Below are 15,007 nucleotides of genomic sequence, written 5' to 3'. Positions count from 1 at the left end.
AAATCATTACATATTAAATAATATATATAATTTCACAACCATTTCAATAAATTTATAATTTCTAAAAACATAAAAAAATTATAGTTTCTAAATTCACAAACATTAAAGTTTTTATAATTCTAAATATATAATAAACATAATCATCATTCATCAACCAAATTTTTTGAAATAAAATAATAAAACCAACGTTGTACAAAATAAAATAATTGTCCAAAATATATAATTAAACATCTTGAAGCTCTAATCAATCAAACATAGAACATCATCCAAATTATAACTTAGAACATTTTCAATTACAAAAAAAACAACAGACCCACCAAAAAAGTCCGTCCCTCGTCGCTGAAACCCGCCAAAGCCCGTGGGTTAGGCAGTGCGGGTTAGACGAGTTTTTTAATTATGCCGATTTCAAATTTCCATTCCAGTCTGTAGTTTTTGACGAGTTATGCGGGTCACCTCAGTAGATTTTAGCCTATTTGCCACCCCTAATAATAATGAAAGGATATGAAAATTTGAGATCTGCGAAAGAAGAAATATAAAAAAAGAAATGGTGGTGAAATTAAAATTAAAAATAAAGAGTGAATGTGATTTAGAAATTTTTTAAAAAATCAACAATTTAATATTTAAGTATTTTTATCACACAAAACATATTATTTATAGACATAATATTAACTTTTTTTTATAAATACTTTTATTAACATTTGTAAAATTCATGAATAAAAATATTTTTTTTTTCTTTTCTCAATCTATAGTTCAAGTGGCAGAGACAGCAGGGTCCACCTCAATTACTAAGCCTGCAGCAGAGACCCCATCATCATGTGTGAGGGTGACCTCTACCAAACTCAATAATTACAAAAACCATTCAATTTTCAATGGCAATGGAATCTGCTGCTTCATACATACATGGCCATGGACTAATCTTTCTTTACAAACATTTATTCAGAAAATGATTGCATTTTTACATTAGCATCAATGAGTCAGGTTGATCCTTTTTTTTCTTCCGCTTGTATAATTACCACAACATTATTTACACTTGCTTTTCCCGGGCAAAAATCAATGTCAAAGCCATCCATTGATCCGAATTGGTCCCAGTCCCACCCATCAGTTTCTGCAGCATAACGCAAAAACTGTTTTTGTAGTCGAAATGCCAATGGGACAAAAAAAAAACACCCAATGACATACATGACAGTAAAAACAAATGAATCAAAATTTAACATGTCCTTTAACTATAACACTACTGTGAACTATGATCCGCAGTTAGATTATTCCTCCTCCTCCTCTTCCTCCACTTCTTGAATCAGTCTTTCGATCTGCTTTCTATAAACCGGCATGAAGTGGTCAGCGATCATGGTTTGTGAGAGTCTAATTTTGCTATATAAAGACCTTGGAGTTTGAAATATCCCAATCTTTGTCTCATCTGGCTCGCGACCATCCGAACTCGTCGAGGTTTGGCTACTATTGTTTTCATTATCAGAAGCATTGCAGTGAAGTGTAACTATGTGCATTATCTTTCCAGGAGGGAAAAACCTGTGAACTTCCTTCATTTCTGAAGTAGAGCTCTGGGTTTGCGCACCAGAAACCTCTGTTATTTCTGTTTCTTCTTCCCTTATCTCCTTTACTACATTACCCTCTTCAGTGTTGGAGCTTTCATACAACTGATGCTCCAGCTCATGCCACAATAACACTTCATTCACGTGGTCCACATATCGGCCGTCTTCCAAAATGTCACTGGGATGATCAGCATGTCTCTCATCAATCATACTCCTTTCATCGGCACATCCTATTTCGGAATACCATTCCTCTATAGACGAAGATACAGGTATGTTCATATTCTCGGAATTCACCCCTTTCTTGGTATTATAAAGAGGTTGATCCAAACTTTCTTCATTGTTAGAGGTTGAACATGTGGGGGAGTTTGCTTCATCATTGGAGGTTGAATGAGAAATCGCTCGACGACGAGGCCCTATGCAAGACCAAGAGGACAGGTTAAGACTTGGACGCATCCATGCTGCCTGAGCCATACTTTTGGCCCTCCTCATAACCACCTATAGTTGTTCAAAATTCAGAAACTGGAGAAAAAAAGTGCTTGCATTTCCAGGTACCAATTATTAAAATTTAGAAATTTAATTTTATGGTTTTGACACTCTTCTGGCAACTGGATTGCAACAACAAAAAAATTTTTGCTCAAAACAGGACACACAACTGGATTTCTTTGATTTTCTTTTGTTTTAGCCCTCTTTTAGTTATATTGTGCAGTTTATCATATCCAGCCTTTCAAGATAATTGTTGTATTATATATGATACCTTTGCACAAAATTATATCAGAGAAGAAAAAGTACCTGGGTGCCATTAGAAACAGGTTGCAACATTGCGCCAGCCCCTGCAACCTTTGATCTAGCAGCAGCAATGGATGGCAGACGAGAACCCAGTGCTGAAGCAGATCGACAGACAGTGCTGATTATTCTTGTTTGCTGAATTTGAGTCCTCAAGTCATTTATCCATGCTGACGCCATAACCTATAAACTTAACATAATTAATTATTTAATATTTGTGATGCAGTAAAGCTAAAATGAAACACAAAAACATCAAACCCCAAAAATGATGTTAATTGAAGCTCCAATAAGGCAACCAAACTAAATTAGGTTCAGCAAACTCTATCTTAAAGCCTTGACTTAAAACGAGAGCATAAAGACTACTATAAGAAATACTTTGCATTTTCTATAGTATACATTGTAAGACCTTAAGTTCATGTTGAAAAATGAGACTCAGAAAATCTCCAAAATGTAACTTCAACAATGTAGTCCATGTCCTATATAAACCCTCAGCTATAGGATAATTACATGATTAATCTCCCAGAGTATATTTCATGCTGAAATTGTTGTTGTTTGTTTCCGACTTATCAAATAATTCAGTTGATATAAACCTAACAAAACCGCTCACCCATGTGTTATTTAGTTGATAGAATCCAGAGTTGGCAGATCTCAAAAATATCATCATATATATTGGGCTAATCAATCAGATTATAAGATATTCTCAAATACAAGATGCATGATTCATTTTGTTTAGAAATTCTCAAGATCAAAACCTCAGAACGCAAGTCATCTGCGGAAGCAGCTGAGAATGTAGGCACTAAGTCTGCCTCATTTATAACAGAAGTGATAAAATCATTGCCGGACTCTGCCAACTCCCACGTCATACAAGCAGCTGCACAGAATAAAAAGGTGTCAGTTCCAACTGAACATTCACTTTCCAAGATATTTGAATATATCCATTAAATTTGGAAAGATGCAAAATCTAATTTACAAAAAGAATATAGCTTTTAATATATATAAGACTGACCTGGAGCAAATGCAACACATGTAGTAGTAGACAGTGCCTTTTGCTCTCTTAGAATATAAGTTAGAAGTGCTGCTGTGCCACCACCCAAGGAGTGCCCAACAATCTGCATAAAAAAAGCCACTTCAATAAGTGAGACAAAAAACCACCAAGCATCATACACCAGTATTGAAAGCTAAACATCCAACATAGATGGATAGAAAACAAAAAATAATTTTATAAACTGGTTGGTATCAAGACCTATAAGATTATCTTATATGACTACAGAGGAACAAATATAACTTCCATATCCACAACTACTATCATGATTAGTAGCTATTTGAACATAAAAACACAAGTTAATGTGAAAAAGATGATTTTGCTTTCTAACAAGGAATGCATGCAAGAAAGGACTTTGAACTTCTTCTTCTCCCAAACGTTTGAAATTCATTGTCTACTTCTCAATAAAATTCTTTTATTAATAAATACATATTGAAAAAGGAATCTTCACCTTAACATTATAGGAAGGGTAACGACTAAGTGCCTCAAGCAGACATGGAGTTGATAGCTTTGCAATCCATCGAGCAGCTGCAAGCATTCCACCATGCGCATAACCTAATACCAGATCACTAACACCTCCCTGATGAACTACACTATGATGAAAGGGTACCACAGATCCTGTAACAGCTGTTAGAGTATCCTTGATACTGTGTGTTCCCCGAATTAATAATAGGAAACATCTCATCTCATGATCAACTATTATTGTAAAAGCCGGTTTCAAAATCTGCATGACAAATGAAAAGACAACTTTACACATGTATTGCTTTTCACGAAATGAACTACGACTACCGATATGGCAAAAACTATTCTATTAATCAAATATGCTCCTGATTTGTTAGTCTAAAGTAACATCTTCTGTTATGTTATATCAGCCTTCCCTCCAACCACAAATGATACAGATATTAAGTTTTTATAGTGCTTTTCTCATAAATTCAGAGAAGACTTACTCCTGCTTTTGGTTCCTGAAAAAGAACATTTTCATCATTGTAGCCAGTTTCTTTCAAGAACAAAGGGAAGGGCTTTTTTGAAAAATGCCAACACAGAGTCAACAAGGTTAAGAGATGCTTAAGTTCAGCAGTAATATCAGATCCTTTCAGTTGTAAACTGTCCTTATCAGCAAAGACACTTTCAACATGGTACTTTCCCTGCACAGCATAAAAACAACTCTAAACAGTTAAAAATTAATAGTCACTAGCTGTAACACAACTCCACAGTTTCCTTAACTATTGTTGTTGTTTCACTCAATCCTCACACACTCTCACTCACTGTTCTGCAATGTATTTGCAGATCTCACACTCGAACTGTTGTATGTTCAGAGAAAAAGAGAGAGAGAGTTGAACACTAGAGAACTGAAGAAGCTGAAACTGCACACTGACACTATTCAATAAACTGTTAAATACAATAACAGAAAGAAAAAGAAACTAACCACTCACTCCACTACCTTAAGAATAGGACTCCACTTCCTTAAAACTAGAAACTAGCTGAACAAAAAAAAATTAACTTGCCTCTGAGGCCACTAATGACTTTGACCCTATTAACTGAATCATACACATAAGCATAAAACAGAAATAAATAAATATCAGGTCCTAATACATTATCTAACATTTCTCCTCCTTGGATTAGAGACCTGGACACATTCCAACTTCATGAATCAATTGACTAAATCGACTAACAGCAAGAGGCTTGGTGAAGACATCAGCTATCTGATTATCTGTCTTGCAATACTTCAGCTCCACCTCTTCCTCCTGTTGTACTTCACGCAGATAATAGAATCTCAGCTTGAAGTGTTTAGTCTTGCCATGAAAGACTGGATTCTGAGCAATTGCAATTGCAGCTTGATTGTCCACATACAACACAGTTGATCTTTTCTCTTGCAGCCCCAAATCACAGAGTAACTTCCTGAGCCATACTGCATGCTTTGCAGCTGCAGTTGCAGCCACAAATTCAGCTTCAGCTGTAGACTGTGCTACAACTTCCTGTTTCTTTGAGCTCCAGGAAAAACAACCTGATCCAAGTGAAAAACAGAAACCCGTTGTGCTTTTCATGTCTTCCACCGAACCACCCCAGTCACTATCTACAAAACCAACCAGCTTCATCTCAGGAACTGCTTTGAATTTCACACCATAACTTTGAGTCCCCTTTAGATATCTCAACACCCTTTTTGCTGCAGTAAGATGTTCCTTAGCTGCACAATGAAGGAACCTCGATAGAATACTCACTTCATACTGAATGTCAGGCCTAGTAGTTGTTAAATACATTAGACAGCCTACTAGACTTCTGTACTCATTCTCATGCTCAGAATCCTGCACATTACTCTTGCTTAACTTCTCTTTCTGATTAACAGGAGTAGTGACTGTCTTGCATTCTCCCATTTCAAACCTCTTTAGGACCTCTCTGATGTACTTTTTCTGACAGATGAATATCTCACCTTCTTTTTGCTGAATCTCCATGCCAAGAAAGTAAGACATTCTCCCCAAATCTGTCATCTCAAACTGCTTCATCAGTCCTACCTTCAGCTTCACTATCTCACTCTCCTCCTCTCCTGTAACAAGCAGATCATCGACATAGATAGACACCACCACAAGGCCTCTCTCACTCCGTTTGTAGTACAGAGTGACTTCACTTAGACTCTTCTGGAACCCAAGCTGATGCAGATAACAATCAATTTTGCTATACCAAGCCCTGGGAGCTTGTTTCAACCCATACAAGGCTTTCCTCAGCTTATACACTTTGTCTTCATGGCCTTTAACAACAAATCCTTCTGGTTGGTCTACATAGATGTCCTCAGATAGGTCACCATTTAGGAAAGCTGATTTCACATCCAGCTGATAGATGGTCCACCTTTTCTGTGCAGCAACAGCTAGTAGCAATCTGATGGTATCCATGCGAGCAACCGGAGCAAAAGTTTCAGAGTAGTCCACCCCACTCACTTGAGCATATCCCTTCACAACCAACCTGGCTTTATACTTGTTCACAGTGCCATTTGGGTTCAATTTTGTCTTAAAAACCCATTTGACACCTATAGTCTTCTTGTGATCAGGCTTAGATACAAGTTGCCATGTGTTGTTCTTGTTGATCATGCTCAGTTCTTCTTTCATAGCTGAGGCCCACTCCACACTTCCTTTTGCTTCCTCAACTGTTCCTGGTTCTAGGAGAGCCACATTACATCTGGCATAGACCTCTGCCAGTGGTCTTGTACCTCGCATAGGCAAACTATCAATCAATTCATCTTCAATCAGCTCACACTCATTCTGTAGATCTGCTTCCTCATTTAACTCATCCTCATTCTGCACATTAGCTTCAACTACAATATTGTCAGCCATTTTCTTTTCAAATACTGCCCTCTCCCAATTTTTATCTTCACAAAAAATCACATCTCTACTCACAGTAATCTTTTGTGCATCAGGACAATACACTCTATAGGCTTTAGACTGAGAACTATACCCTACAAAGATACCAGCCTCACCTCTATGATCAAGCTTGTCTCTACTGACTGAAGGAGTCAAGTAATAGCATAGACAACCAAATGTTCTTAGTCCACTAACCTTTGGTTTGTACCCGTGCCATGCCTCGAATGATGTCTGCTTGTTGAGAGCTTTGGTTGGTAACCTATTCAACAAGAAGACAGCAGTATTTACTGCTTCTGCCCAGAAGCTCTTGGGTAGTTGTTTGCCTTGTAGCATACATCTTCCCATCTCCACAATGCTTCTATTTTTCCTTTCACTCACCCCATTTTGTTGGGGAGTGTAAGGAACTGTAAACTGCTGCTTTATGCCAGAGTCCTCACAGATGGCTTTGAACCTTTTTGAGGTATACTCACCACCATTATCACTCCTCACTGTCTTTATTTTACAATTTGCTTCATTCTCCACCTCTTGTTTGAACCTCAGAAATACTTCATCAACTTCTGATTTTTGTTTGAGAAAGTAGACCCAGCAAAATCTTGTGCAGTCATCAATGAAGGTCACAAAGTACTTGCTTTTGTTCAGTGACTCCTCAGGCATAGGCCCACAAACATCTGAGTGAACCAGTTGAAGCTTCTTCTTGGCCCTCCATCTTGTTTTCTGGAATGGCTTCCTTACTAGCTTCCCTTGCAGACATACTTCACAATCAGACACTTCACTTCCCAACTGAGGCAAGTCTTCAACTAAACCATGCCTCTGCATAAACTGCAATCCCTTATAGTGAAAGTGACCCAACCTTCTATGCCACAACTCCTCCTGACCCTGCACACATGCCATAGCTTTGCTCTCTTTGCTTGCAGGATCGAATGCAAATGTTTTGTTCTGCATAGGGATCCTAAACAAGAGTTTGCCCTCCTCATCTGCAATAGCACATTCATTCTTATCAAACACAATCTTCATGCCCTTCTCAACTAACTGTCCCACACTCAGAAGATTCTGATCTATCTTGGGAACATAGTAGACATCAGACATCAGCTTCACTCCTCCAGGGCCTTCAAGTAACACATTGCCTCTTCCTTCAACCTCTAGATGATCACCATTCCCAATTCTCACTCTAGTATTGACTGATCTGTCAATATTAGTGAAAATTGCCTCATTTCCTGACATGTGATTGGAACAGCCACTGTCCACCAGCCATCCATCACGTGAGACTTGAGACACAAAGCCTGAAGCAGCAAACAATTGCTCCACTTCACCTGCAGCTGCTTGAGCCTCTCCTTGTTGAGAGCTCTTTTCTTTGCAGATTCTCTCTATGTGCCCCATCTTCCCACACTTCCTGCAGACTACATTTGGTCTTCTCCAACACCTAAAGAAAGGATGACCTTTCTTTCCACAGTGTTTGCAGGTTTCATCACTCCCTTTCCTCACTTGTGCATCACTTGAACTGAAACTGGTCTGTTGAGCACCAAACTGCTTGCCTTGCTTCTTCTTCTCACCACTTCCATGCTTCACCCTAGCCTGCATTGCACCTTCAACTGGCTCATCTCCTCTCCTCAGTACCCTCCTTTGTTCTTGTGCTTGAAGAGCACTAACTGCTTCAGCAAATGGCATCTCTGAGATTTCTCTTGTGTTCTCAAGAGATGCTATAGTAGCTTCAAATCTTTCAGGTACAGAACACAGGAGTTTCTCGACAAGTCTTTCCTCTCCAAGATCAGTACCCAACAGTGCCAATTTATTGGTTAAGTCTAGGAGTTTATTAGCAAATTCTTGAACTGATTCATTTTCCTTCATCTGCACTCTTTCTAGCTCCCTTTTAAGGTTCATTGCTTTCATTCCTTTAATCTTCTTATTGCCCTCATATTCTTTCTTCAAAAAATCCCAAATATCTTTTGCAGATTCTAGACTCATAATCCTATTAAAAATAATAGGAGTAACAGCAGCATAGAGACTAGATCTTGCTTTGGCTTTTCTAGTCACACGTTCTTTGTGGAGCTTTTGTTGATTTGCAGTTGGATTGGCAACCAATGGAGGCACCACGTAGTCATCCTCCACTGCCTCCCACAGATCAGCTCCTTCAAGGAATGCTTTCATCCTCACTTGCCAGACATGATAATTGCTCCCATCAAGAATTGGAGGAGCAATGCCTGCTAGCCCAATAGTTGTTGATGAAGCTTCCATCACCACAGCCCTTAAGATACTTAAGGCTCTTGATACCAATTTGTTGTTGTTTCACTCAATCCTCACACACTCTCACTCACTGTTCTGCAATGTATTTGCAGATCTCACACTCGAACTGTTGTATGTTCAGAGAAAAAGAGAGAGAGAGTTGAACACTAGAGAACTGAAGAAGCTGAAACTGCACACTGACACTATTCAATAAACTGTTAAATACAATAACAGAAAGAAAAAGAAACTAACCACTCACTCCACTACCTTAAGAATAGGACTCCACTTCCTTAAAACTAGAAACTAGCTGAACAAAAAAAAATTAACTTGCCTCTGAGGCCACTAATGACTTTGACCCTATTAACTGAATCATACACATAAGCATAAAACAGAAATAAATAAATATCAGGTCCTAATACATTATCTAACAACTATTATCTGTTGGTTAAAGAAGCAAAGTCCCTATAACCTGCTTCTTCATTAGAAAGTTGATACCAAATGCCAAATCTCCAATAGGCCATTTAGCAAGCGTCTCCGAATATGTAAACCTGAGAGTCTCCGACAACGTCGAGATCGTCTCTAACCATGTTGCAGGGGCTTGGATTAATCTATGGGAAACACGTTCGATACCCAAAGGCACAACATCCTGCGAATCATTGCCATTGTGATCTTCATCTTTGTCTATTTCATGAGACTGCAATCTCCTATTCAATGTGTAGTACAAAAGAGCAGCTGCACCCACTGCAGTAGCCATAGTTGTAGTTGACATGATTCCACTATCCCTATTTCCTATACCAATAACTCAGTTATTAACAGAACAACTCCTAAAGATATGATAAAGAATTACATAAGAAAAAAAAAAACTGGAAGACATTTTGTCAATTTCTACAGTATAAATTAAACCAAAATAGTGATTTTCAATTTTTTTTTTATCAAATTGGGAACTAAAACTATAAGAATCAAAATTGTAATAAAGAAAATTAGAGAAAAGAGCATAAAGTAGAACACATAATATGAAAAAGACTGAGGTTTTTCAATATTACTATTCAACAGGTAAATCTAACATTTTTATTTGGCAATAAAATTTGAACTTCGAGTTCGATTCATTCGGTTAATCAATAAACAGAGGTCGGAAATAAGCGATCAAGTCAATTAATTTGATTGGAGAAAAAATTGCAGCAGCCTGAAAAAATGAAAAAAAAAAAGCTGCAATAGAAAACCCTATTAATTATAAATCACAAAGTTTATAAAAGAAAGTATATAGTATACAAACGAAAGTTAACAAACCTGACGAACGTGACTTCAGAAGAAACAAAAGGGAAAAAGAAAACGAAGAGATTGAAGGAAACATATTGAATTGAAAGTTTGATAGTTTATAAATTGTAATGAAGCATGTAACAGTAATCCAACCAAATGAAAGTACCCTGCTGACGTTTGTTTTTTAAAGTCTTATATTCTGTTTGAAGAAAAAGAACGTAAAAACACAGCGCAGAAACAATAAGGAACAACAGTCTGTTTTCATTATTCTATGGGTTTAAGGGACACGTGGCGTGTGTACATGATCCTACGTACAAGGTGTTTTCAAACCGACACCAGCGAAGAAGAAACTTTCTTCAGCTAACTGTATACCCGAAGAATGGAGGACAAACTACCTTCCATTCTCCGTGCGAAGCACGTGAGCAACCCACGGGAACAATTTAAATTAGAGAAATGTAGCTGTCTTTTAACTTCAGTCTTAAGTTAATTGTTTTAAGGATTTATTATTATTTAATTAATTTAAATATCTACTTTTACGTAGGTTTATTTTTTTTTATATTGAAACGGTGTGTGTTGTGTTTGGTTATGAAATTGTAGGGTGTTATAAAAGAGTGTGGAACAGCTTTACCTGAATTCTAGTATGGTAAAATTGGATTGTCTGATTTTTTTATTAAAAAATTTGGAGTCACAAATCGGACAATTCAATTTGTGTGGAGAAAAAATTTTGAATTTTGGTCATTATAATCGAACCGTCCGATTTCAGTAGGTTTTTTTTTTCGAGAAATGCAAATCGGACCATCCAATTTCAGTATAATATATATTATTTCAATGGACAAACAAAAATCGAGTGGTACGATTTGTTATATTTATATGTGTATATATATATGTGTGTGTGTGTTACGAGTTTACAAATATCTTCTTCTCCTTCGTGTTGTTCTTCTTCCTCCTTCAGCTCTATCTCCATTGTTTCGTTTGAGTGCAAAAAAATTGATATTGGAGTTTATATTTATGTGAGTGAGAAATATAGATGATAGAGTCCTATTAAAAATATATTATTTTGGTCAGATTTTGTTACAAACATATGAAGGAGTGAAATTTGTTTGTGAAAATCCGTTAGATATTGTTATTCCATTCACAATCTCATTCGAGAAACTAAAAGGTGTGATTTGTGAGAAGATAGATTCTGAAATGTCAAGAAAAATATCATGTATTTTATACAGGTATCCTATATCGGTATTTGGCGGATTCGTTCAATTTCAAACCAAATATATGACTGATGAAGCGAGCATGCAAGAGATGTTTTCAATGTATATTGAAAGTCGTGCTCAGATGCCGTCCATTGAGTTGTATATTGAGTTTGAACAATTTGAGGCCGACCGAAATATTGAACGGGAAGATTACAATAGTGACAGTGAAGAAGAGTTTGAAAGCAATTACGAAGTTGTTGGTCCAGAGGGAGACGAAGTTTAAGGTGACGGCACTATAGAGAAAAATGTGACAGACGTGACAAATACATTGGCAAACGAACATCCGTTTGAGGAGACATCTTTCATGCGAGCTTTGGATTTGAAAACCATGCATGATCCAGAGTTTCCTGAATATATGAATGCAGGTACGTGATGTAAAATTGAGATAATTACTTGATGTAAAATTTATTTATATTAATATAATGTAGTGAGTATTGATTTTTTATATTAATATTAAACTATAAATTAATACTGTAAATATTGCTTCGGCATATGAATATTTATTTATGTTAGTAACAAATTTTTGGTATGATTGATTTATAAGTTATAGATAGATTTTACTTTTAATTTCAGTTATTAAATATTTGTTTATTAAATATTTTTGGTACGACTGTCATCGTGGTAGAAATTCCTATTATCGCAGATGGTGACTTTGTCGTGGGAATGGAATTCAGTTCCAGGGAAGCTGTTATTATGGTGATGAAAGATTATGTTATCCGAAGAGGTGTAGACTACCGGGTGTATAAGTTGGAGCCATTGACATTTTATGCCAAGTCTACGCAGTATGGGTTAGGTTGTGATTGGCTTATCAGGGTTAGCATGATCAGCAGAAAGTACTGTTGGGTTATAAGGAGGTATAATGGTAGTCACACTTGTACCAGAGCAACCATTTCTCAGGATCATTCGAAACTAGATTCAAACACAATTGTAGAAGCGATAAAGCCGTTGGTTGAGGCTGACCCCTAGATAAAGGTGAAATCAGTTATTGCGGAAGTGCAGTCAAAGTTCAATTACACCATCAGCTATCAAAAAGCATGGTTGGCTAAGCAAAAGTCAGTGAAAAAAATATTTGGATATTGGGAAGTATCGTACGAAACTTTGTCTATATGGTTTGAGGTCATGTGTCATAAGGAGCCATCAGCAGTCGTCCATTTTGAGACTACGCCTGCATATCAAGGCAATGACTTGGTTATTAATATCCAGGTGTTGAATCGAGCCTTCTGGAGTTATTACCCATGTATTAGAGCATTCAGACATTGTAAACCAGTTGTCCAGGTGGATGGGATCCACTTGTACGGAAAGTATAAGGGTTTTCTGTTGGTTGCAGTTTCACAAGATGGTAACAACAGTATCGTCCCAATTGCATTTGCTATTGTGGAGGAAGAGAGTTCTGATGCGTGACACTTTTTTCTTAGTAACCTACGACAACATGTAGTGACTCGGGATGGTGTGGGACTGATCTCTGACTAACAGAAATCCATCAATGCAGTTGTGGCCCATAGTAACAGAGCTTAGTCGTTTCCTAGAGCTTTTCACATGTTTTGCATCAGGCATATAGAGTCAAATTTTTTGAGAAAGTTCAAGGTACCATACCTACAAAAACTTGTCGTCAATATAGGTAACATCGAGTAATTCGAAGTTCATAATTAACGGAGTTATCTTTATACAGTGTTTCTTATTTATTTTTTTCTTTGTTTTTTCTTATTGCGTAGGATATTTGAGGACAGTCCGCGAGTATGAGTTGCGTTACCAGCGTTTACGAGAACGGGGCGAGACTTACACTAACTGGTTAAGCCGAATACCCCACAAACATTATTTATTGGCATTCGATGGTGGTTACTGATGAACGTCACATGACCACGAACTTAGTGGAATGCATCAACTCAGTCTTGAAGGGTGCACGCAATCTCCCTATCATTGCACTTGTGAAAATAACATTCTACAGGCTTAATGAGTTGTTCACACGAAAAAGAGTCGAGGCGGAGGCTTGGATTAATGCTGGACATGTTTTTTATGAGCTTGTGACCTCAAATTGCATGCAAATCAACTTGCATCAGGAAACATCCAAGTTAATTGCTTTGACAAACAAAATGAGGTCTTTGAAGTGCATGAGATGCCAAGTGGGATGGAGTATGCCGTCAACCTCTGTCGATACCGATGTGACTGTGGTAAGTTCCAGGTAGACCGAATTCCTTGTCGACATGTGTTTGCATGTTATGCGAATCAACGGCTAGATTGGCAAGTGTATGTACATGATGTTTATAAGATGGATCAAGTTCAACGTGTATACCGAGCCAGGTTTAAGCCACTAGGGAATCCTACTACATGGCCTGCTTATAACGGGCATCGATTCGTGCCAAATCCGTTCCTGAGACATGTTACCAAAGGTCGCCCAAGGATGACGCGTTTCTTGAATGAGATAGACACGCGAATGTTACGTGGTCCTAGGCAGTGTAGGCAATGTGGGACCGAGGGCCACAGCCGTAGTAGATGCCGTCAATCCAGAGGTGCAAGTGCAAGCAGCAATGCTCAGTAGAGTTATGTATTTTACATTTTATCCAAGTACTCGATGAATCAAACAACAAAAAAGTAAACTTTTACCTGGACTTGCATCATTACCATGATCAGACTCGTCGTCTTCGAATTCTTGATCATCATCCATATCTTCTACATCGTCCTCGTCATCTGGTTTATCTACTAGATAGTCATTAGCCTCTTGCTCAATTGCCTTAATATTCTCCTCAATTAGACCAATTGAAACACGTCGTGGGTTTTGGCTGTTAAGAATTCCTCGACCACCGTCACTCCTACTAGAGTCTCTAGATACTACCCCTCCAGAATTGCCCGAGGAAGTGCGGCATGGAAATCTCGCGTCCAAGGAATTACCTACCCATCATCATATCAGGTTGATGGCTAGATTGTGATGGGCTTGGATCTGCACCTATGAACACAAGTAACTGGCTAAATAAAGCTCCTTTTCCTGTGTCAAACTATAGAGTACTCCAGTACTACTGATGTAATGGGTATAACGGGGTAAAATGTGTTTGAGGTACATATGGAATCGAAGACTGTGGTTGTTCTTCTAGAGGTTGAGGTTAGGGTGGCAGTGACTGATAGTCATCATTCTCCTACTCTTGGTTGTCATCATCCCTAACTGGATTACCCTAATCATTCTCTTGCACCACATGATCCGACAAGTTCAAGTGGTTGCCATCTTTTGTACGGTATCAATGCATGTAAATCTTTAAGGGATGCTATGGAGGCACGAAAATCTCAGTAAGAATGTGATTATACCTATTCGTCCACTGCATCACCCAAAATGAATGACTTGTAACTATGGCCCACTCAAGATTCTTAGGACTAGTCAGAACTTTCCCGTGTGCCTTATCCAAACTCCATTCTTGATGAGGAACTCCCTGAATGAAACCGAACTGTCGCCTAATCCAATCGAAAGCATGCCACTCAATGCACCCAAATGATACTAATGGCTCCGTAGCGCTCCACACAACTAATCAATGTAGATTTCTGCAGGAATTATGTCTGGCTCAATGCGATTAACAG

General features: G+C 37.9%; 1 protein-coding gene and 1 long non-coding RNA gene across 2 annotated transcripts; one reads left to right on the top strand and one right to left on the bottom strand.

The window, feature by feature from the left end:
• Window positions 1-1,034: 1,034 nt before the first annotated feature.
• On the bottom strand, window positions 1,035-10,630 carry LOC107464869 (uncharacterized). Its single transcript, XM_016083822.3, has 8 exons — window positions 10,230-10,630; window positions 9,412-9,731; window positions 4,320-4,517; window positions 3,824-4,096; window positions 3,337-3,439; window positions 3,083-3,201; window positions 2,337-2,513; window positions 1,035-2,042 (listed from the first exon to the last, which is right to left on the bottom strand). The coding sequence occupies exons 1-8, from the start codon at window positions 10,291-10,293 to the stop codon at window positions 1,260-1,262; spliced, it is 2,037 nt and encodes a 678-aa protein (XP_015939308.1). The 5' UTR covers window positions 10,294-10,630; the 3' UTR covers window positions 1,035-1,259.
• On the top strand, window positions 1,677-14,041 carry LOC110275953 (uncharacterized). The gene is made up of 4 exons (XR_008002633.1): window positions 1,677-1,816; window positions 1,892-2,095; window positions 11,420-11,811; window positions 12,090-14,041. It is a non-coding gene; the product is annotated as an uncharacterized LOC110275953 (long non-coding RNA).
• Window positions 14,042-15,007: the final 966 nt, after the last annotated feature.

The sequence above is a fragment of the Arachis duranensis genome, chromosome 9 (genome assembly GCF_000817695.3).
Source record: "Arachis duranensis cultivar V14167 chromosome 9, aradu.V14167.gnm2.J7QH, whole genome shotgun sequence".
Lineage (NCBI taxonomy): Eukaryota > Viridiplantae > Streptophyta > Magnoliopsida > Fabales > Fabaceae > Arachis > Arachis duranensis.
This window is presented reverse-complemented; position numbering and strand designations above follow the sequence as displayed.

Coding starts and splice junctions, on each gene's coding strand:
- LOC107464869 (XM_016083822.3), bottom strand. CDS start 10,293: ATGTTTCCTTCAATCTCTTCGTTTTCTTTTTCCCTTTTGTTTCTTCTG. Junction 9,732..10,229: donor TCTGAAGTCACGTTCGTCAG/GTTTGTTAACTT, acceptor TTATTGGTATAG/GAAATAGGGATAGTGGAATC. Junction 2,514..3,082: donor CAGATGACTTGCGTTCTGAG/GTTTTGATCTTG, acceptor TTAAGTTTATAG/GTTATGGCGTCAGCATGGAT.